Below are 23,638 nucleotides of genomic sequence, written 5' to 3'. Positions count from 1 at the left end.
AATCCAAAATTAAAAAACAGCTAGACATATTGTAATACAGCATGTTTTCAAACTGTCATTCATATTTGAGGTTATTTTTGAGTGACTATGAAATTTGATAATTGTATTTATTATTTTTTAATCAATTATGAATAGTAATGATATACAGTACTATATATGTACTTTTTCATGAAGTCATTACCTAGTTACACTTTGTCCTATTTTTCCTTTAGAATTTTAAAACTATACTTGTTTGTTTATTACACTAAACGTGAGCCCATAATAATAATAGTAATGATTTATTATTACTGCATATGTGGCTGACACCTTTATCCTGGGTGACTGACAAGATAAGGATGCAGTACAGTTGATTACATATGTTTTTGTAATTGAAGCCTGTGCAGGTTAATTGACTTGCTCAGGGACGCACAGTAGGTAAGACGTGCAAGTTGATCTAGGGGTAGAATGGATTAAAGTATCCTTTAAATAAGCATTAACTTTAGCCACTACACCACACACTACCTGCAATACAAATTTCATGCGTGTGCTGCACATATTTCTAAATTCAATTGGAACATACATTTAATTTTAAACATTTTCTGTTTTTTAGTTGAGAAAGCAATTCACAGAAGAGAAGAACAGAGTGTTGGCAAGTCTCACATCTGAGCTTGAAGATAAGCACAAAATTTTAATGACAACAGCAAAGGTGCAGTGGTTGAAAGAGAAAGAAGATGATGTAAAGAAACAGGTAGAAATCAACATTTCCTTGGCAAAAGAGGCCTGGCAGCAGGAACATGAGCAGGTGAGAGTCACCAAAAACTATAATAAATAGTCCTTAAAATGTCTACAGTTAATTATTCCATTAAATGTTCATCTATCTGTCCTCATAAGCCAAAGAACCTAATTTTCGCTAGTATGAAGCGAGTGGCCAACATAATATTTTGATATAATACTGATGTCCTAAATAATAATAAAGAAGTCATGAATATCCCTAAAAAAACATGTTATGTATTAAGTCTGTTATGTCTACTCTGGGAAGCTTTTATCTTATTTAGTGTCGTTGCTTATGATATCTAGTAGCTAGTAATAATTTCCCTGTACTTTTGAATATGTAACAATACTATTACTATTGCTACTAGACTGTTGCTTCTTTTTGTATAAGTAGCTTATATCTTTTCATCAATTTTTCAGATTTGATGGAGTAAAAATTCAGCTGATAAGTTTCTTTTTTTTTTTTTTATACTGCGGTACATTTGACCAGATAAACTGAACCATTTTTGACTAATAACATTGGACACTAGTGGAGCAGACAGATTGTTCATCACTCAGGCAGCAACAAACTTAGCTTAAGGCTATGTCACAGTAAGCAACTTTTCCAGTCATTTTCAGTCGTTGCCTTCATTTACATAACCTTAGGGAGTTGGAGGCAGTGAGCAAACGCGCTCCTGTGAAGCCTGTTGCCAAATGTCACATAGCCAATGACTGACTCCATTCAGCCCACAACTCACACTAAGAAACTCAAACAGGTTTGATTTTGTCTTTAGTTGTAGGGGCGGAGCTATGTGTGCATGAAAGCTTACAACCAATGGAGTGCACTGCATAGAGTATAGCACAGAGACATGAGGAGTATGTGTATTTTGAACCACGCAAACAGAAGAGAGGTTCATCTGACTTGTGTTTTATGTACCACAACAGAATGGAAATGAGAAAAAAAAAAAATCGGGAGTTGTCTCCCCTCGACTTTCTTGTATCCTCCGATATGGGGAGGGATATTTGAGGAGTAAACTGCAAGACAAATATTTTTATATTAAATCAACTTAATATACTGAACAATTATTATAAAAGTAAAGTGGAATAAATCGGTCTCTGCAGCTACATGAATAAAAAAAGTACTACCTCCGGTTAGTGGAAATAGCTCAAAAGTTGATAGAAATCTACGTTTTGTACCTAATACTTGTATGCAAAATTTGGTTGACCTAAGTGAAAGTGTACTCAAGTTATCTCGTTTACATACACACACAAACATAATTCCAAAAATGGTATTTTCGGACTCTGGGAGGTCTAAAACATCGATATTTCATCAAAATCTCAAACAATTTTTTGGATGATTACAATACATTTCCTATGAAAAAGTAAATTGGACTCTGGGAGGTCTAAAATGTTGAGATTCATCAAAATCTCAAGGTTGATTTTTTTGAACAAGAGCTGAGGTTGCAACTGAAATCTCCTTACTGAGTAATCTGACATACCCCAGGACTAGAAGTTGCATAATGTGACATCGGCTTTAGTGGCATACGAAATAAGCATAAAGATACGACCATTTCAGAGTTAAATGCTCTTCTTTTCCTTAACCTATTTGCATACAGTGCCCTTTCTACTATTTGTCTGCTGACGTATGGCTACTCAAACAGAGGTAGATGGAGAAAAAGAAATGGTGGTAGTTTCTTTTCTTCTCTTGTTTGTATGTGGACAGTCTTCCACAATGATGAAGTTATTTGTGGTCCTTATAAGGATTTTTAAAGCATTTTTAGTGTCTTTGGAGTGTGGCAAATCTGGCAATTGTGATTGACGTGGGCATTATATATTCAAGGTTGGTTAAGAGAACATGATTTGTATCAAATAATGGCTGAACGGGGTTTGTGAAAAGATAAGTAGGCTGGCATCAGCCCAGTTTTAATTTCACTTTGTTTCTCTAATGTTTATGCATCAAATTGAGCAAAATTTAAAAAAAAAAAAACATGGAGACAGATCTAAAGATTATTTGTCAAAAGACCTTGACTAAGACTTCATGAAAGATTATGAAAAAACTTTTGCTTTCACACTGCTGGAGCAAAGATGCCTCAAAATATAACCATAGATAATTCTGGTGCTTTGGCCAGCACCATTGTTTCTTGTATCTGTAATATTATTTCTAAGAATTTCAGCTTTCAATTGAGCTAAAAGGTCAAGTGCTGTTCTATTTTGCTGAGATTACTTTTTTTTTTTTTTGACACATTAATTTAAACTCTCACACGCCCTCTGGTGATCAGTATCCTATCAGCAGCGTTAGCAAAATGAAAATGGACGTGCAGCATTGAACTAAATACATAACTTCAATTTATGTAACAAACAACACAAATCAACTGAACTATGCACTTGATGATAAGAAAATTTGTCAGATAAAATATTTTGTCTTTTAAAATTATTTTCTTATATTGCATATTCTTATTGCAGTTTCCTTTCTGTGCGTTTGATGTATTCAATAAAAATAATTTTCACTTTAAGTTGAAAGAAGCAGCAATTAAAAAAGCAGTGCAAAAAGCAGAAAAGAAGTGTATTCAACAAGTTTCTGAAGAAGAAGCAAAGAATTGCTCAACAAAACAAGACGGTTACTCTCAGACCGACCAAGCAGATGTGATTTCGGCAGAGGTTCTAGAAACTCGGCTTGGATCTCAGAAGCTTGCATTACAGCAAGAGGCTGAAGAAGATAAAGCTAGAGCCATTAGAGAAGCCATGAAAAAATTACAGGATGAACTAGAGAAGGAACATCAAAATAATATTGCCAAGCAGGTATGGTCCAATTGTGAATTTTCATATTTTCTGTAACACATTACTTCATTCTGAGTTAGTAAAATGCAACAGTCTCCACTATCCCGAAGTTAATATTGAATGCAAATTGTGTGCACCTATAGTCAAACTATACTTGTTCATTGAATCTCTAAGTCAAAATTAGTCAACACAATGTAGACAGGGTACAAACATGGCAAAAGTTGTACATTTTAAAGTACATTTTAATATATCTATTTAAGAGTAATGTAACATAATTGGATTAAGCAAGGTGGACAAAGTTACATAAATGTAGTAAACATTGTTAAGTCTGCTAGGGCATTTCTACCATAAGGGCATTGGGTGCAAAGCAGGAGCCAGACCTTATTGGGCTGCCAGTCCATTTCAGTGTCTTTAATGGTATACGTCCAGAATGCTGCTTCTAAACTGCTCGTGGGTAAAAAGAACAGAGACCATATATTCTTTTCATTGGCCTCATGTCTATTACTAGGTCCAGTTTAAGGCCTTATTGATTATTTTCAGTTCACTCCATGGCCAAGCCCCCTCGTACATTTCTGATTTTATTACATGCTACCAACATGGTATATTGCTGTGGTCATCTGATCAACATCTGCTTGTGGTTCCACACTCCAGATTGAAATCAAAATATGACCATGCATTCTCTTTTGTAGCACCCACGTTAAGGAACTCATTAACCTTTAACATCACATTGGTTTCATCAGTTGATGATTTTAAAGCTAAACCATAAGCCCACCACTTTCAATTGTCTTTTCCAAAATGTTATTGTTTGTGCCACTGATGGTGTGTGTGTGTGTGTTTTTTTTAACTATATTTTATTGCTTTATATTGTTTGTTTGTTCTTTCTTATGTGCTGTTGGTACTCTGTTTTAATTTGTGTTGTATTTCATTCTGCACAGCACCTTGGTCAACTTCAGTTGGTTTAAATTTGCTATATAATCTTATAATAAAATCTTACTTTTACTTTACTTACCCAGTAGTGATGATCACTTATTATTTGTCCTGTGAGGAATTTAAAATTTTTCTTTGCTCTGTCTCTCAGGTCGAAATTGCACTTTCTAATGCTTATGTTCGTTGGGCTGGTGAGCTATCCACTCTTCCTGAATACAAAATTAATCTTGAAACTGAAAAAAGAAAGTGGGAGCAAGAGAATGAAAAGAATTTTGTTGAGCAGGTAGATTAATTACTAAAAACTGTCTGAATATCAGAGCTAATTCCTGTTTGCCAAACTTTGCTGATGGTTAATATTTGACTGTTAGGTCATTAAACTGAAGAATCTTGTTTTTGCTTTGCTCTTTGAAACCTCATATGAGCTTGAAACTTAAGGCTTGGTTATTTATTCTTATCTCTATATCGTCTACACCTCTTGGAAGATACTTTAGACTTTACAAATTTGAATCTTGTGCAAGCGGTGTATAGCATACACAACATCCAGAAATTAGTACAGTAGAACATGTAATTATTAGTATTAGAACATAGAATATGTAGATAGTAATAATCACACACCAGAAACTCCAATTTGATCAACCCTTGTACAGAATACAGATGTAAAGACTGATGCAGAAATGTGTTTAGAGAAATCCAATAGAGATGAGCTGCAAACCTCCCCAGCACTACTTTATTACGTACATCCAATAATAGTTAGCAGCCTTTACATTACATGGCGGTCCTGTTACATGACATGGTCAATTATTAGCATCTTTCTCAACATGTACTCCTCGTGTTGTTCTCATAAAGCATCCTTACACTATGGTTAATGTTAAGGTTGTGAATGTAGAGACAGCGGCTCCAGAAAGTATTATGAGAAGCAAGGAGACCAAGAGATGTCATGTCAGGCAGGTTTATAAGGTTAGACAAGCAAAGGTCAGAACCTAAAAGACTAAAAGTAATCATCAAACAAAACGTGAGGGCAAACTGAAAAGAAGCCGGTAACTGAAAGAAGTCAAAAACCTAAACAAATCTTCGCGCTAGGCCTAGTTGATAAATAACCTAACTAGTCTAGAAAGGTTTTTAGATAGAACATACCCACTGAAGGATCAAAATACGTTCCATAGCCGCTAAATTTATAGCGGAACTTCAGCATACATCATTGAAGCAAAACTCATGGTTACATGACACCTGAGTGTATCTCACATAAACAAAAGATAACGGCAAAATAGAAACTTAACATTGTCACAATAAAATAAAAGGTAAATTACCACCTCCGGTTAGCAGAAATAACCCAAAAGTTGATAGAAATGTATGTTTTCTACCTAATACTTGTATGCAAAATTTGGTTGACCTAAGTGAAAGCGTACTCACGTTATCATGTCAACACACACACACACACACAGACAGACACAGACATAATTCCAAAAATGGTATTTTTGGACTTGGGGAGGTCTAAAATGTCAAGATTCATCAAAATCCTGAAATGGAATTTTTGGAGGATTCCAATACTTTTCCTGTACTTCGTATACAAGAAAGTCAGGGAGGTCTGAAACGTTGAGATTTATTAAAATCTCGACATCAAGTTTTTGGACGATTACAATACTTTCCCTATACTTTGTATATGAGAAAGTGAAAAAGAGAGTAGCTCAAATCATCCAAAAATGTGACCTCCATAATAACAAATATCAGCAAGCACATTAACACAACAGAAATAACGTTTACTTATAACGGTGGAAGGGTGATCTTATTCGGGAGTAATGATGACTGTCAAGTAGGCATGTCATGCAGTGGGTGTGTCATGTGGTCGGTATGTCATGTATGTATGACCATTGTGTAGTATTGTGTGTCACAGCCAGACCCTTCCTGGAGTTTTTGCTGTGTAAGTCATTGATAAAAACATGCAATCTTATTGGTTGTTCAGCAGAGTTCTGGAGGTATGCAGATAGACCATTCTCCAGAAATCGCCTCTTTGGTCAGAAGTATGTTGTAAAGTCTTGAGGCTACGAGGCCACTGCCCCCTGGTGGAATCTTTTACAAGTCCACCCCCAGTAATCCCTGAATTGTTTTTAAAGGGGCAACTAATTGGGGAGACCTCCAATCTACCTACCTACTTTTAATTTGTGTAGAATGTCACTTAAAGGTGAAACCACATATGTCAAAAGTGCGAGTGTAGGGACTACACCCTAATGATTTACTTTTTATCAGAGTCTGGCAATCAAAAAGAGGTTGAAACCAATTTTAGTGGAGACTGACTGGTCCGAGTTGCTTTAAAACATAAAGTTATTGTGACTTAGGTGTCCTGAAGAAATTATGTTAATGTTTTAAAAAGGGTTTGAACAAATCTCTGATGATGTACGTTTCTATTATTCAGATATCTACAATACTCAAAGAAGCAGAAGAAAAATGGGAGCAAAAATATAAAGAAATGGAAAAGATGGAAGCAAATAATAAAAATTCAGAAATGCAAGAAAAGATTTCCTGGCTTGAAAGGCAGCTTGACCATCTGAAAACCGAGGAAGCAGCCCACTTAAAGGCTGAACTGGCCAAGGCCCATGCTCAGTGGACCAAGGAAAAACAAGAAGAGATCAACAGAATTAATGAACTTAATGAAAAAGATTATAAGACATTTCTAGATGAACACACAAAAAAATTAAATAATCTTATCAAAACAAGCAGAGTAGAGTTTGAGCAACAGAAACTGGATTTGCTTACTAAGAAAGAAGCTGATTTCAACGAGTTCCTGAAAGAAAAACAAAGGCAGTGGTCGAAAGAATTGGCTGAAAAGACAGAGAGAGCCAGAGAGCTGTATGAGGAAGAACTTCTTGTTGAAATTAAGAGTATAGCTGATGACGTGCAAGCCATGATAGTTGGTGATCTTACAAAGTCTCCAAAATCTGAGAAGATGTATAATAATAAAGGTCGACAGTTCTTTGGAGAGTTGCGATCAAGCCTGCATCTGGCATTCAGAGATTTTGTGATGAATTTAATCAAACAAGAATGTAGAAAGGTAAATTATGGACTTGATTCTAATTGGTTAGTGGGGGGGAAGTGGCACTTGCATGTTACAAGGGGTTCAACAAATCCCACCTAAAATTCACAATGGTTATTACAGACCTCCTTTATATACTAGTCCATGTAAACCGAAACTTTCAGAGGGTTTTGTCCAGTTTAACTTCTTAAGATGCCATTAAGCAAATCTTCTAAATGCACAAGTGAGAAATTTAGAGTCTTGGAAGAGAGTGCAGATGACCAGATGAATATTTCCTGGCAAACTTGTGCAAGAAGTACGATCCCTGCATCCAGCAACAGAGAGCAGGTGGCCAAACTAACTACAAATAATAATGGGTGCTGCAATCCTAGGGCTTTATTCCAAGGAGTGGTTTTAAAAAGGTCAGTCCCAGTCAAACCCCTGACTAACGTGGATTGGTAGGTGAGCTTGAGGAAAAGTTTGATTTGAAAATGAAAGGGAACATTGCAATTCTTTCTTTGGCGTCCTGAGGTGGTTAGGTTGCAAATTAATAGAGTTGCATGCACCGTTCAGCTAGTTTGGGCCTGAAAGAGTTCTGTTCCTCTTTTCACTTATCTGTCACTTAAGGATCACTATCACTTCCTGATCCTGACTCATTTTAATAGATTTTCATCTTACTTGGTTTTTGCTTCAGGTTAGGCTAGCACACAGAAGGACCCTTCGTTGTAAATGTGATAAACTTGACTGTATAAAACTATACAAGTGTAGTCGTGCTTATTGATCACAATAAAGTCAGTGTTATTAACATAACTATTTTTTTTGGTTTTTTAATTCAAGAGTGAAGAAAAGCTGCAAGCAGTTGTAAAAGAAGCCGAGCTCCACAAAAAAGAAGCCGAAATGCATCAGCGACATCTTGATGGTACTTTTTATTTTTACCTTATCTCTATCAAATTTTATTTATTGGTTGATATCTTTCAAATGTTTTTTTGTTCTATATACTGGCTTAACGTGGAAGAGGCGCTGACTATTTTTTATATGTTATTTAGCCCATGTATTTCACAGTGATGGAAAAGACCAAATTTGAATCTTGTTTTTTCGTGCAGAGTGCAGATAAAGTTTCTGATATAACAGGGGCCCACCACCAGTTCTTTGGTCTTGCTGATATTGAGTTGCAGGTGGTTCTCTCTGCATCAAAAGACAAAGTCCTTCATAAGCCTCCTGTACTTTGACCTAGTCTTAATGCAGTCTGTGATGAAAATTTCTGTAGGTGGCAAATGGGTAGTCTGTTGTGTACAGGGTAAATGGGAAAGGGCACAGGTCACAGTTCTCTGTGATGTTCCAGTTTTACACACTACCATTTCTGATGCACAATTCCTGAGCCTCATAAACTGCTGTCTGTTACTCAGGTAGTCCATGACACAAGAGGTTGTTGGGACATCAAGATGCAAAGCCTGAAGCTTTTTCCCTACTCGATGAGGCAGAATGGTGTTAAAAGCACTAGGAAAATAAAATCAAACACAATCCAGACTGCGGTGTCAGCTTTGTCCAAGTGGGATTAAGCTCTGTGGAGCTTGTAGATCAGATGATCCCTCACACCTCTGTGTGTGTGATAGGCACACTGCTGAGGATCAAGATGTTATTATATGCAGTGCAATTTATGTACAGTATATTATGGGGAGGATAATTTAGCTTTTTTTAATCTTGTTTTTTTGAGACATAACAATTTTCATTCAATATTCCATGTATTCTGGTTATTTCATTAATTATTTATAAATGAGTATACCAGTGTGTCAGACACCGATGCATCAGCTTCCTCTTCACATTCAGCGATGTTTGCTCTACTCATTGTTAATATGTAATTATTGTGGTACAATTAAGAGAACAAAATACACAGTAAAAGGTAAATTAAAAAAGATAAATGTATTTAAAGCTATGACAAAATACAAATAGTTCTACATTTCTTATAAATGTAAAATCTCAGACTAGAGAAGGGGAAAAAAAGGCCAGCAAATTCAGCAGGGAGGTCAAGTAGAGGTGGAAGTGACTTGCTGGTTATGACATTCGTTGCAACAAAAACTTGTTTCCATTAGACTCTTTCAACTTTGTAATTAATTCTTTTTGTGTTTCAGATGAAAAGACAAGCCACCATTGCTTTTGTAAACACTGCGTTCACAAGCTTGAAAAGGCTCAAAAAGAGTGCCATGACCTCCGGCGGAATTTGGAGAAAGCTTGCAGACACCTGCAGCAATCTGACAGAGAAAACAAAGCCAACATGCGTCTCATGAAAGGTTTCAGTTTCTTATAAATATCACCATAATGCATTTTTTTACACCTTTAACATCCTTCTTGTATCTCAATTGATTTTATTCCACGACTAATTTGAGTGACGTTTTCTGTAATTTTGCACATACACAAAGCCAAATAATTTTTTTTTTACTTCCTCCACTGATTTGATTTCATTGTGGTAAAAATGTGCTTTTGTATATTTGACATCCATCTATCCATCTATTGATTGCTTTTTTAACACTAGAATTACCAAAGCCTACAAAAAAACTCATAAATCCATCCCACCTTAAATCCCTTTGCACCTCTCTGTCAGTGTCTTTTGTCTTGTAAATGTGTCGATAAGCAGCAAGCAGCCTGCTACATCCAAAATGTGTTTTTTAACTTTTCTCACATCATTTACAATGTAATCTTTCAGAGGAAAGCTATGGAAGTTTTATACTTTATGTTGATTTACCATTACTTATTAAGACTACACTTTTAGAGATGGAGCAATGTATAGTCAAACGGTCCAAAACCACTCAAATTTTAGTTTTGTCAACTTACTTTTTCTTATAGTCTGAGGGAAAAATTTTTCACATTTGTTTTGTTGTGGTAGTACCTAAGGTGACACAATTTTTGGACTCTGTATTATGTAGACCAAAACCCAAATCCCATACTTGCACCTCACTGTGTGGATTGACTGGTATTGTAGTTCAATCATTCACTCTTTCATTTACATCTGTAACCCTAGGCAATTCGATTCACTACCTGAACAAGCAGGACAATAATTTAAGCAGAGTACAATGTGATTATTAGCCAAATAATATTAATATAACCTGGATAATAGGCTACTATGTGGCTTTCTGTCTTAGTATTTTGATTGGTCTCTGATCTGGAATGGCCTTCTTTATGAATAGAGCAGCTGAGACACAGAGAGAGAAATGGACGGACTCTCCTCAGGACAGAAAATGGCAGAGGGAGAACCTACAGTATGCAAACTTCCACTTACTGCGGCTTTTTATCCCCTGTCACCACTTTTGAACCTAATCAGTTTGGGGGCAGCATTCAACATTGAAGCAGCTCCAGCAAAAACTAGCCCCCTTTCCAATTCCAGACAAACAAGAAAGAAAGGATACACAAGTAACTAGGCTGTAAACTACCTTCCATTGATTGATTGATTGATTCATTCATTCATTTTCCACCACTTATCCAAAACCGGGTCACGGGGGCAACAGCCTTAACAGTGACGCCCATATGTCCTTTTCCTCGGCCATATTTCCCAACTCGTAATGTGGGATCCCAAGGTGTTCCCAGATCATCTTGGAGATGTAATCCTCCTAGCGAGGCCTGGTCCCTGGTCGAGCCCTTAAAGCCTCCAAAGAGAGGTGTCTGGGCGGCATTAATATCAGATACCCAAACCACCTCAATTGGGTCCCCTTAATTTGGAGGGTCAGTGGCTCTACTATGAGCCTCTCCCAAATATCTGCACTTATCACTTTATCTGTAAGAGCCTTCCAGACGAGGCTTTCTTCGTACAGGAATGAGCTCATGTGTCCCTGTCTTTGATACTTGGACTTCAAACAAACTAATACAATTGTCTGACATATCTGCTCAAGGTTAGAGCCAAGCACCCTTGGTAATCAGGTACAAATATATTAATACAAAGCCATCAAACCTCCCAAGCCAGCTGGCCAGTTAGTTCCTGCTTTGGTATTTCAGCAAAAGGGCTAAACAACTGCATGCAAAAGTCTGATCTAGTAGGGTCATAAATGTGCCTGAGCAACAACTGATTACTAAAGTATTATTATTTTTTTTCCAAATACATATTTTTATCATCATGCAACAACTGATTATTAAAGTATTATTATTTTTTTCTAAGTACATAGTTTTATGATAATATTATTGCACTATCCTCATGATAACATCGCTGACTGGGCTCACTCTGCTCTGCAGAAATACCAAATTGAAATCTAGAAATAATGACGACAGGACCCTCCTTGTTAGTTCTCACAGACATTATGCAAAATGAACACTTGAGACCTAGGCATACTTGACATAGAGCTGAAGTACAGTTTGTCTAAAAGCCAATCACCACATGCACAGATGAATTACTTTCGTACTTTGTGTTCTTCTTGGATCACTCCACTGCAAATACTGGCAATTTATTTGAAGATTAGTCATGATAGTGTACAAATTTTGATAATTTCCCCTGCAGCCTCTTGCAGTTAAAGCCATGCTTTATTAAAAAAAATACAGATTTAGTAAGTAATGTTTTGAGAATGTGAAATCATAGTTAATTTCCCCCCCGAGTTTTTTTTAATCAATTTAATGCGAAGAAATTAAAACTACATAAAAAGCCCTTATTGTTATGTTTAAATGTACATGGTTTATTTTCTTCTATAAGGCTAAAGATTATTGCATTGATTTAATCCAGGCACTGATCTGAAACAGAAACCACCAGTGCTGTATGTCATAATTCTGAAATTGTAGTCACCCTTGAGAGTCTAAAAATGCCTCCCCACCCATTCATTCTTCAGACTATTAACCAACTGTATCAGGAGAGCCTTGACTCTTAATGAATTTAGCACGCAGAGAAAGTCATTGCACGACAAATCAAAACTTGATGTGATATGTAAGCTTGCTTGACAATTATGTTATCTTTATCAAGCACTTTGTGTGAAATGATAAAATAAATACTATGGAGCGGCTCATCTTCCTAGTGTGAAAGTAAATTGAACTACTTGCAAGCTACTAAGGGTTAAAAGCTGACCAAGCTGTTTTGTTATAACGGCAGGTTATTCATACAGGTGTCTGTCATAAGACGGTGCAGTAAGCTGACCTGGGACAACTTCCTTTTTAGGAACGCATTTGTTAGACATAGGAAAGATGATCTTTTCTTCTTGAGGGCCCCTTTTGACACACACACAAAACAGAAATGGTTGGCCGATTTGCGCAATACAAAATGAAATGCTTAGGTAAACGATATTATGCTTTTTTTTTATAAGTAAGGGGAAGGAGGAGAGAGAAAATATAAAAAGTCGACTGAAAAGCGGAACTTCGCTCTTCTGCCTTGCAACACATGAATCCTATGTACTCGCCAGTGCTTGAATAAAGACTGATTGATTCAACTATTCCTGTCTTCTTCGTGGGGTTACTTCCACACTAGTTTCGTCTTCTTACATTCTAGGATAGATAGCTGCAGTTGCTGGTAATTTGCTGTACCTTTTATCCATTCTTGCTTATGTTCTAATGGATTTAATTATATATTAACACTGACTAGAAAAACATTATGACCCCCTGCCTAATTTTGTTATTCATCCTTGTGCCCCCCAGACAGCTCTTACAAGACTTCTGATGATGTCTTGTGCTATGTAGCACCAGAACGGTAACCGCAGATCCTCTAAGTCTAGTAATTTGCGAGAAGGACCTGACACAGATTGGACTTTGTTGTTATTGTTTCAACATAACCCACCGGTGCATGATTGGATTGAAATCTGGGAATTTTGGAAGCCAGGACAATAACTCAAACTCTTAATCACATTCCACAAACCATTCCTTTATAATTTGTGCAGTTGAGCAGGGTGCATTATCCTGCTGAAAAATGTTAGATTCATTGGGGAATGCTGATGTCATAAAGGGGTGAACCTGGTCTGCAGTGACATTTAGGTAGGAGATCCGCATCCCCATAAACCTCCTCACGAATGTTCATACCTAGGGTTTCCTAGCAGAACAATGCTTAAGGCTTTACACTTTCTCCACAGTGCATCCTGGTACCTTCTCTTCCCCAGGTAAAGAGACATGCCCACCCACGTGATGCAATGGGAAATTTGTGGTCTGTGGTTCAGTTCTGATGCTCATGTGCTCATTCTAGGCTCTTTTGATGGTGGACAGGGGTTAGTAAGGAAGGGTTCAATGCACTGTGTGTCATGACAGTATACACATTACTCTCATAACCATCATTAAAACTATCTAAACTGTCCTGTTGGTTCATAGCAGACAGAATAGCCTTTGTTTATCTATCGCATCAATGAGTTTTGGCCATCCAACACTCTGTCAGCTGTTCAAGTTTTTCCCTCCTGGTACCACTGTTGGTAAGCAGTCATCACAGCAGACCATGAACACCCCACAAGCCTTGCCATTTTGGCTCTGGCCCAGTTGTTTACCCATAATGATTGGTCTCTTATTAAAGTCACTTAGATATTTGTACTTTCCCCTGTCCTCTGCATTCAACACTTTGACTAGGAGTACCTAATGTCAGCTTTCCATCTAATACATCCCTGACCTTATGAGATAGTCTAAAGTCATATGCTTCATATGGAAGTGGAATGTTTCAGATCAGCAGTGAATGGCCATGTTTTGCCACATTATACACTTAAGTGGAACGCTGGTCCTTGATGTAGTTGACGGTGTGTGATTTCCCAGGACCATTTGCAAAGTAATCTGGGATACTCCTTTAGGCCATGTATTTTGTAAGCTTCTGGCGATAGTGTATGAGTGCTTATTTTGGTATGGCCTTTGTCACCTTGACCATTCAACAAGTAAAACCCGATTTAGGAGTCCCTCAGCAAATTCAAGGCTGCTTTAATATTGAATGGAGATACAGCCCAGGACTGGCGATGCTGCCATAAATTCTGCAGGAGAAACTAATACACAACTAGTCTTAGGTGGCTTGCAAGGCTTATGTGGAGAAATCAATTTCTTCAATGTTGTGTGTTGTTCATAAGACATGCTGCATTTAATGTGATTTTTCACACCTTTTTTTTTCTTGCCAGATAACTATGAAGAGACCATCCGAAAATTAAGGGAAGAAAACCTGCAAATGTGTAAAGAAAAATCAACGGGAATCAAAAAAAATTCTGAGTATGACTTCAGCTCTTTTTAGCTGGGTTTTATCTTTTGGTGGAATAAATTAATTTCTTAAAAGCCAATTATTAATTATTCTCTTCTGTAATGTAATGTATAATATCATGCAGTTCTTTTATTTCAGTTTAGTTAATGGAAATGTTTTGAAGTTCACTAAAAGATGCATCATCATTTTAGGTCACAAACTGATGCCACCTTGGAGAACAACTACAAGGCATTTATTCAAGAAGGAATCGAAGAAAACAGAGTCCAGTATATAAAAGCCCTACAAAAAATTAAAGGTACCGTACATTTGTATACTATGACTTAATAGTCAAAATGATTGACTTTTTTAAAACTATCAGTTTAACGTAAAACATTATACATAGCCACACATGTATAAATGTTATGAAATGAATAAAGAAACGTATATAGTAGTGAGAGGGAGAGAGCGAGAGCAAAGACAAATACATTTGACATATACGGTGCCTTCAGAAAAGTATTCAGCCTTATTCACGGTTTTCACATTTTGTGATGTTGCAGCCTTGTGCTGAAACCATTTGTATCATATTTTTCTTTTCATTAAGCAATACTCAATACCGTAGAATGACAAAGCGAAAACGAAATTCTTGAGTTTTTTACAAATCTATTCAAGATTTGACAAAAACATGTCTGTTGTGTTGCTTTTAGCTACTTTTAGATAACTACATTCAAAATGTGTTTTTTTAACTTTTCTCATATCACTTACAATGTTATCTTTCGGAGGAAAGCTATTGACACAGGTTAAGTATCTAGACCCTTTACTCAGTACTTAGTTGAAACCCCTTTGTCAGCCATTCCAGCCTGGAGTCTTCTTGGGTCCGACGCAACAAGCTTCACACACCTGGATTTGTGGATTTTTCTGCCATTCTTTTCTGCTGACTCTCTCAAATCCATAATGTTTGATAGAGACCATCAGTGGACAGCTATTTTCAGGTCTCTCCAGAGATGTCTGGGCCCTAGCTGGGTCACTCAAAGACATGTCCAAAGTGGCCCTTAAGCTACTGTTGTGTATTCTTTGCTTTATACTTGTGGTCATTGTCCTGTTGGAAGGTGAAACTGTGACCCAGTCCGATTTTCCAGAGCACTTTGCAGCAGGTTTTCATTAAGGATATCTCTGTAATTTGCTCCATTCAGGTTTTCCTCATCTCTGACTAGTCTACTGGTCACTGCCAGGGATAAAAGACCCCACAGCCTGGTGCTGCCACTACCATGTTTCACTGTTGGAATGGTATTGTTTAAGTGATGAGTGCTGCTTGGGAACCTCTAAACATAATACTTAGAACTGACGCCAAACACTTCAGTCATGGTTTCATCACACCAGAGTATGTCCGTTCTTATAGTTTGAGACCCCTTTAAGTGCTTCTTTGCAAACTCCATGCATGCTTCCATGTGTTGTCTGGCCACTCTCCCATAAACCCCAGATTACCATACCATACCATACCATATTTATTTGTTGAGTGCTTAAAAACACAGCATTACAACTGACCGAAGCGCTGTACAGTTACAACAAGCAGGACTAAAAGCAAAATATTAAAAACAAACATTAAGAGAGAATTAAAACAGATACTAAAAACAGGTCAGGGGACCAAATAAAATAGAGAAAATAGCAAAAGGCAAGTGGAAAATGAAACAGGTTAAGAATTAAAAGCCAATGTGAAGAAGTGCGTTTTTAGGCGAGATTTGAATGTGGCGACTGAAGCGGCTTGCCTAACCACTAAGGGCAGGGAGTTCCAGAGCCTGGGTGCACAGACGGAGAAAGCCCTTTCACCACGAGCTTTAAAACGTGCCTTGGGAACGGTTAGGAGCAGCTGATCTGCGGATCTAAGAACACGAGGGGGATTGTGACAATGGAGCAAGACACTCAAATAGGCGGGGGCTAGACCGTTTAATGCCTTATAGGTTAGGAGGAGAATCTTAAAATCGATTCTGAATCTAACTGGCAGCCAGTGTAGGGTTTTTAAAATCGGTGAAATGTGTTAGATTCTGCTACTTCCAGTTAGAAGCCTTGCAGCCGCATTTTGAGCCAGTTGGAGTCTAGAAAGAGTGGCTTTACTGATACCAAAATGGCAGGAATTAGAGTAGTCAAGCTGGGACGTAATGAATGCATGGATTACTGATTCCAGAAGGTGGTTAGACAGAATAGGCTTGAGTTTGGCGATTCGCCTTAGATGGAAAAAGCAGGATTTTACTGTGCTGTTGACTTGAGCATCCATTTTCAGGAACGTATCCATTTTGATTTCAAGATTGGAGACAGACGAAGTTACTGGAATGGGAAGAGAAACAAGGCCAAGGGGTGGAGCCTGTTTGCAGTCGGGACTAAAAACAATGACCTTGGTTTTCAGGTGAAGGAAGTTTACAGCCAGCCAGTCCTTAATGTCAGATAGGCAGTCGAGGAGAGGTTTGGTGGAGTCAGTTGGCTTGAGGGAGAAATAAATTTGGCAAATTGGTAAAGTGTTGGCAGTTAAGTTCAGTTTTGATTGGTAACCAGCTATAGGAAAAGTCCTGTTTTTTCCAAAGTTCTTTTATTTAAGAATTATGGAGGCCACTGTGCCTTCAGGAGTCTTCAATGCTGTAAAAAAAAAAACAAAACACTTTTATAGCCTTCCCCAGATCTGCACCTCGACACAATAATCCTGTTTCCAAGCTCTGCAGACAAAGCATTTGACTTAATAGCTTGGATTTTGCTTTATTATGGGACAGGTGTGTGCTTTGCCTAAATTTCAACCAAACTTACCTCTGGTGGACTTCAAACAAGGCGCAGAAACATCACAGTGATGATCAATAGAATGGGGTGAACCTGAGCCAAATTTCAAATGTCATAGCAAAGGATCTGAATACTTGTATCAATGTGACATGTCAGTTTTTTTACTTTTAATAAATCTGCAAAAAAAATCTAAAATCATAGTTTCACTTTGTAATTCTGGAATATTGAGTGTTATTTGATGAGAGGATATAAATTAATTTATTTTTTTTATTATCTGGCTGCAATATAACAAAATGTGAAAAAAGTGAAGGGGTCTGAATAATTTCTCAATCCACTGTATATTACATTCTAAGTGTTGACATACTGTATAAAAAAAAAAATTAATTAGAAGCTAAGGTCCACGGTTTCTTACCTTCATTTCCATTATTCAGAAGCTTGGAAAACATCTTTTTTTTTTTTTGGAACCAATTTTAACCTGAGTAGAGCTGAGCGTGTCCCAACCCTAGTGATGTCAGATGATGTGCAGGCATGCTGCACATGCTGTGGCCTTGTACTTGTGAGCGTGATTTAAGATGAAATGAGCAAATGGCACACTTCTTAGGTCATGTTGCTTTGAGCAACAAGTTCCACTATTTAATATTTTGTACCACCCATAAATAACTGGTATACTTCATAGTTATTATATTGTAATGGTGAACATGAATAATCACACTTGTATAATAAATTACTTTTGGATTATCCTAAATCTGCTTATTTCTGTTTCTGTAGCAACTGAATGAGGGGAAAATTAAAGCTAATTTCACACCAGATATTCTATCAATATGTTTTTGTGACATTCTAACACTGCTTTTACAGTCTTGGGTAGCACTGTAACAATAATACATTTTATTTATATAGCACCTTTCTCTCAAGGCATTGGAATATATAATATATAAAAAATACTAGCTAACCCGTGGCGTACCATACGCTGCATAATCAGGCCGGTTTTTAATGATTTTTAAGCACAGGGAGAAAATTAACATTTGAAAAAAAAAGCAACATTATAACAATGCATGGAACGAACCAACACAGTAAAATGGTGCACGCAGCTGTGCATCGTAACCGAAAACTCGGTTTTTAAAGTCTGCTTACTTCATTGTGTTTTAACCTCAGTTGTAAAGGATTGTTTTGAGGATCCCATGGGATACCCCACGCAAACCGTTTAACACGCTGCATATGGCGATTCACCTCCGCGAGAAACATGCCTCTATGAACAGTCAACGTGGCTCGAAGGTGCCAGGAGTTGGTGGGCGTGGCTCCTTCTGCATGTGCCATAGGTGTCTTACTTGTCGGCGGCTCAGTGAGTCCACGCCCCTTCCAGCGTGCTTTTCATGGTTGTCTTGCCTTAGTGAATTATATATATATATATATATATATATATATATAGATATAGATATAGATAGATATATATAGATATATAGATATATAGATATATAGATATATATAGATATAGATATATAGATATATATAGATATATATATAGATATATATAGATAGATAGATACTAGCTGTGTAAGCCTGTGCTGTAAAAAGCCCACGGCCCTAGAAACCATGGATTCTGCCACTTCTTTCAATAAATGACAATTTGTGCAATAGGGGCTGAGCGAGCTTCTCTTTCCTCGGCGGTTTCATTTTGCCAACGTGCTTGCCTCCATTGTGTATCAACGGCTAAGCGAGTTATATATATATATATATTATGATAAAAATTGGCTTGAAGAGGAGAGCTGCTGCTGTCAGTCACAGGCTTGGAGGTGGGTGTCAGACGTGGTGAAATTTGCTTAGTTATACTGGAGGTTTAAATTTTAAAGCAGTAACATTTAAGGAGAGCGAGTCCAGCTTATTGTGTCCACAAGTCCTAGATGCTAATTGAAGTTTGCTTTTTCTGTTGTCCCCCTGGTTAAGTCAACAGAATTCTAGGGTCAGAACGATTCATTCATTGAAATTTTAGCACGGCATCAATCATTTCTGTTCCTCTGCTTATAAACAGTAACTAGGATGTTTGCATATCTCCCTAGGCAGTAAGAAGGACACATTCTGCCAGTGTTCCAATGACTGGGTAACACATTTTAGTTTTAATTGTAACATGCTTGCTTTTAACCATTAACCATTACTTATTCACTCATTTCAGGTCCCCCTCCTACCTTTTCCACTCTGTCTGATTGTATCAGGTGAAAAACCATCCAGTATTAAAATAGCATCTTAAATAAGTCAAGTTTGTTTTCTACAATTAACACATGCCACAGTACCTGAACTTCCCATGACTCACCATGACATATAAAAGTTCAGCCAACTTAATTAAAAGCAATCAAACATTCTACATTTATGGACACAAGCCAGTTCTGAGGACTTTGTTACCTTGCTTGTATCTTTGCTCTGTATTCTTTCCATCTTTGTTCTTTCCATCTATTCTTGTGATAAGATATGACAGGCAGCAGTGATCATAGCATTACCAGTTGAGTATGGGAACATTTAATATGTCCCTCTTTACGTTCTGTGATGTTACAGATGTCGGTAACCATCAGATTCTTTCAATCCCCTTTGCCAACCTCTTGGGTCTGCATCTGTGACGAGAACAATGTGTCTTCGCTTTAAAAATGTATTTAAATTTAGTAGTAACAAGCCATAGACTAAATCTTAACCTTTGATATTATTAATAACCAGTAACAGTGCACTGCACATTACACATGACTTGAGCAATCCTAGTTTTCATGCTCTTTCTCTGTACATTTAGCATTCGCTTGCTCAGAGGTTGATGCGTTTTTTTGCGTTAAAACTGATTAAGTCAGTTTCTGTGTTGCAATTACTTAGTACGTTTTCCATAAGTTTTCACTTAAGCTGGTACTTAAGTGTTCAATCTACCTCATGAATGATTCAAGATATGAAGAGTTAGGGGAAGTGATGGCGAAGCTGGGAGGGATGAGAACGGTGCCCGTATGCATGTCCCGCATGGCTGCCCTGCTGCTGAGAGTTGAATCTACAATAATATAAAATAAAACGAGGAATAACCTTGGAGGTCAACCATCACCCCGAAAGTGGACAGTAGAGCTCACGTAGTATATGTGTACCAAATTTCAGGTCAATAGGTCAAATGGTTTGCAAGCTACAGGCGATTTTAAAATCCTGGACAGACAAATGGACATCCACGGTAACGTATTATATAAGTAGATTAAATAAATTGGTTAATACCTGCAATCGTAAAAATCTGGCCTATAATAAAGAAGAAGAAGAGCGAGATAGAAAGAGAGAGCTCCCATAAAAGGCAGCCATTTGTATGCCACCCTGAAGCATGTATGTAGTATGTATTTTATCAATGACATTATAAGGTGTGTAGTTAAATGGTGGAACAGATGACATTTTTCCAGTTCTAAATTATTTTCACATTTTGATTTAAAGTATATTTTGATTTTTAAGCAAAGCACAAACATTGTTTTTAATTTAATTATTGATTTATTCCTTAGGAGAAATGCTTCACTATGTCAGTGAAAGGAAAAAAAGAGCAGCTGAAGTGATCGAAACAGAGATTTTGCGGGTACGGCAAGAAACTGCGAGGAAAATGAGAAAATACTACTTGACGTGCCTCCAGCAAATAATTGATGAAATTAAGAAGAAAGAAAGGTAATGGTGTAGCGAAGTATGATATGTATGTTACATGTAAATATGACCAATTTGCTTGATAACTTGTTATAATGCCATTATTTTTTTTTTCTTAGTAATGAAAAAAATATTAACCCTACAAGCAAAGTAACTTGTGCAACAAACCAAAAGAGCATTAAAAGTAATGGGTTGAGAGGTACGTATTTTATTTAATATATTAGACACTTAGCATTTGTACTTTACTTGTTTGTGGGTGTAGATGTACTGAGATCCAGGCATAGTGTCTAGTATTCTTACCACAACACTATCAAACCCACACTATACAGTTCTAAATTTAGGGCACAAAAGAAAGTGTGGCTGTGGTAGGCCTTGGTCACATTAACATTTTGGCTTTTGGGAGGGGTATCTTAGACCCCCAAACACAGTTCAAAACAGCCTTTTATTCATTTCTTACCACAATACTTGAATTAAATACTATTCTGTACCTTTTTTTTTTATCTTGCCTTCCTTCACCTCAACTGATCGTTGTCTCACTCCATTTTCAATTACCTGGCTGATGAGGACAACCTTCGAAGCTCTTCCAAGCTACATAGATGAGGGCAGAGAATCTGACCCCCCAAAAGCTCCCTCCTTCAGGTCTTCAACAGTGTTGCATGCTCCAACTACAATTGCAATACATTCCTGTGGGAATCCAGACTGGAACAGCACTAGTAACATGCTTGAAACCCCAGAATATTGGGGGAACATATTACCCCAGCCCATCCATTGTATCGACGTTCCATATATGAAAGGTTCCACCGACCATCCCGCCTGGGAATTCTCATCCTTCCACGATTTTCTTCACAACATATTGTTTTTTTTGATTTTTGGATGCCATTCTCCTTACAGTATGTTAACAGATTCCTACTATACTGCTTATCAAATCATGACCACCCATGTCTTACAAATCCTAAAGATATAATGTAGAGACCCAACTTCACATGAGGGTCCTCTGTGATGACGTTCAAGATTATAACCAGCTAACTTTCTCTTTGACATCCCTGATGGTAGATGATAATGAATTTAAGCAACGCCAAGCATGACAAATTCTCTTTAAAGTGTGAAAGAGAAGGTAATTATTCTTTGTGGCAGCCTCAGAAAATCCATATAATTAACCATTAAGAGGTGGTTGTTGCTACTTTCTTCTATTGATGAAAGCCTCGAGTGAAATGAGAGAAGCTAGAAAAGCCACATCACATTGTGCATGCGTATTTTTTTGTCTCAAACTGATCAATCTAAATTCAATATTATTGTTTTTTTTTTTATATTAATTGATTACAGAAAAGGAGTCGTCTAAGTCTGAATGGGGTGTTTTGAGCACAAAACTGGAAAAAGATCGTGAGCAGTCTACTTCCTTGAAAGTTTACAGCCTTCCTACTCATACAGATTCTGAGGGCAAACCACTACCCGGGCATATTACAAAGGAATTTGGAAGTCTGAAATCTGCAAATAACAAAGGAGGGAAAGAATCGCCCATGCAAGCCGAGAGGATTACAGCTGAGAAATCAGCCACCGAGTCTAAGGTGGTTGACTCTGCTCCAGACCTCTCCTGGTTTGTGACCCATAATACCAAGGCAATACGGGAAAACGAGGAATTTAAAGACACCGATGCTGAGCAGTCTGGAACCCAGCGAATGCGCACTGGTCAGTCTGTTCTGTTTACCCGCGTCTCCCGTAATGAACCTGCATTGTCACACGTGACTTTACGTAAGCAGAACATGGCTGGTCAAGCAGAAAAGCATTTTGGTACAGACCTTTCGACCTGTCCGTTTGATATTCAGGAAACTCCTGTTCGGGACGGAGGTCCAAGTGATTGGAGTTCAGGAAGCTTTGGGGGTCCGCTACAAAGCAACTTCCTGCCATCATACACAACTAATAAAACTGAACGAATGCTTAAACATAATGTGCAGATGCAGCCTTTAGTATCCTCTGTCTATGACACAGATAGCGATGATACTTTCATCAACAAAAAGATTATAGAAAAATCCAGAATAGATATTCCGGCAAGTACGCAATACGAACTTTACAAAACAAAATCGATGAGCCACCAGAGTGCCAGTAGTACTCGTCTTCTGCATCTTTCAGGAACAAGGGATCCGTTTTTAGGGTTTGAAGGTAAAAGTGTAAAATCGGTCAGTTCAAGGGGTTACTCCTCCGATGTTAAAGTTCAGCAAGACAGTGGATTTGACAGCCCATTACATCGTTTGAAGAAATAACATTATGAGTGTGTGTGTGTGTGCGTGCACACTCTCTATGTTGGAAGGAAAGATTTAAACCTCAAAAGTGTGTCTGGGAATAAATGAATGCCAACAGTCTTTAATCAGTTCAGTTCATCTGTATTGTGTGTGTTATAATGTGTAAATAATTGACTGTTTTTCTGTTCTGTTTTATACGTTAAAAATATTTATTATTTGTACAAGTTTGGGGGGTATTTTTAATATATTATTATTATTTTTTAATTATGCAATAAATTTGTTTTCTTAACTTTTGTAGTGTAATTTGTCCATCCATCCATCCTCTTCCACTTATCGGGGTCGGGCCGCGGGGGCAGCAGCTTGAGCAGAGAGGCCCAGACTTCCCTCTCCTCAGCCACTTCTTCCAGCTCTTCCGGGAGAATCTCAAGGCGTTCCCAGGCCAGCCGGGAGACATAGTGCCTCCACCGTGTCCTGGGT

At 37.5% G+C, this 23,638-nt stretch overlaps 1 protein-coding gene across 1 annotated transcript in view; it reads left to right on the top strand.

The window, feature by feature from the left end:
• The window catches only part of cep152 (centrosomal protein 152), a 61,546-nt gene extending 38,159 nt beyond the window's left edge, over positions 1–23,387 (top strand). Inside the window, exons 18-28 of the mRNA XM_039770346.1 lie at positions 590–781; positions 3,244–3,528; positions 4,586–4,717; positions 6,845–7,480; positions 8,279–8,360; positions 9,571–9,729; positions 14,479–14,566; positions 14,747–14,850; positions 20,792–20,948; positions 21,044–21,123; positions 22,248–23,387. Of these exons, the coding sequence (XP_039626280.1) occupies positions 590–781; positions 3,244–3,528; positions 4,586–4,717; positions 6,845–7,480; positions 8,279–8,360; positions 9,571–9,729; positions 14,479–14,566; positions 14,747–14,850; positions 20,792–20,948; positions 21,044–21,123; positions 22,248–23,182 (2,850 nt within the window). The 3' untranslated portion in view covers positions 23,183–23,387. The remainder of the gene's footprint in view (positions 1–589; positions 782–3,243; positions 3,529–4,585; positions 4,718–6,844; positions 7,481–8,278; positions 8,361–9,570; positions 9,730–14,478; positions 14,567–14,746; positions 14,851–20,791; positions 20,949–21,043; positions 21,124–22,247) is intronic.
• The last annotated feature ends 251 nt before the right edge of the window (positions 23,388–23,638 follow it).

This window comes from Polypterus senegalus, chromosome 12 (genome assembly GCF_016835505.1).
Source record: "Polypterus senegalus isolate Bchr_013 chromosome 12, ASM1683550v1, whole genome shotgun sequence".
Lineage (NCBI taxonomy): Eukaryota > Metazoa > Chordata > Cladistia > Polypteriformes > Polypteridae > Polypterus > Polypterus senegalus.
Note: the sequence above shows the minus strand (reverse complement) of the source record. Positions and strands in the feature narration are given on the sequence as shown.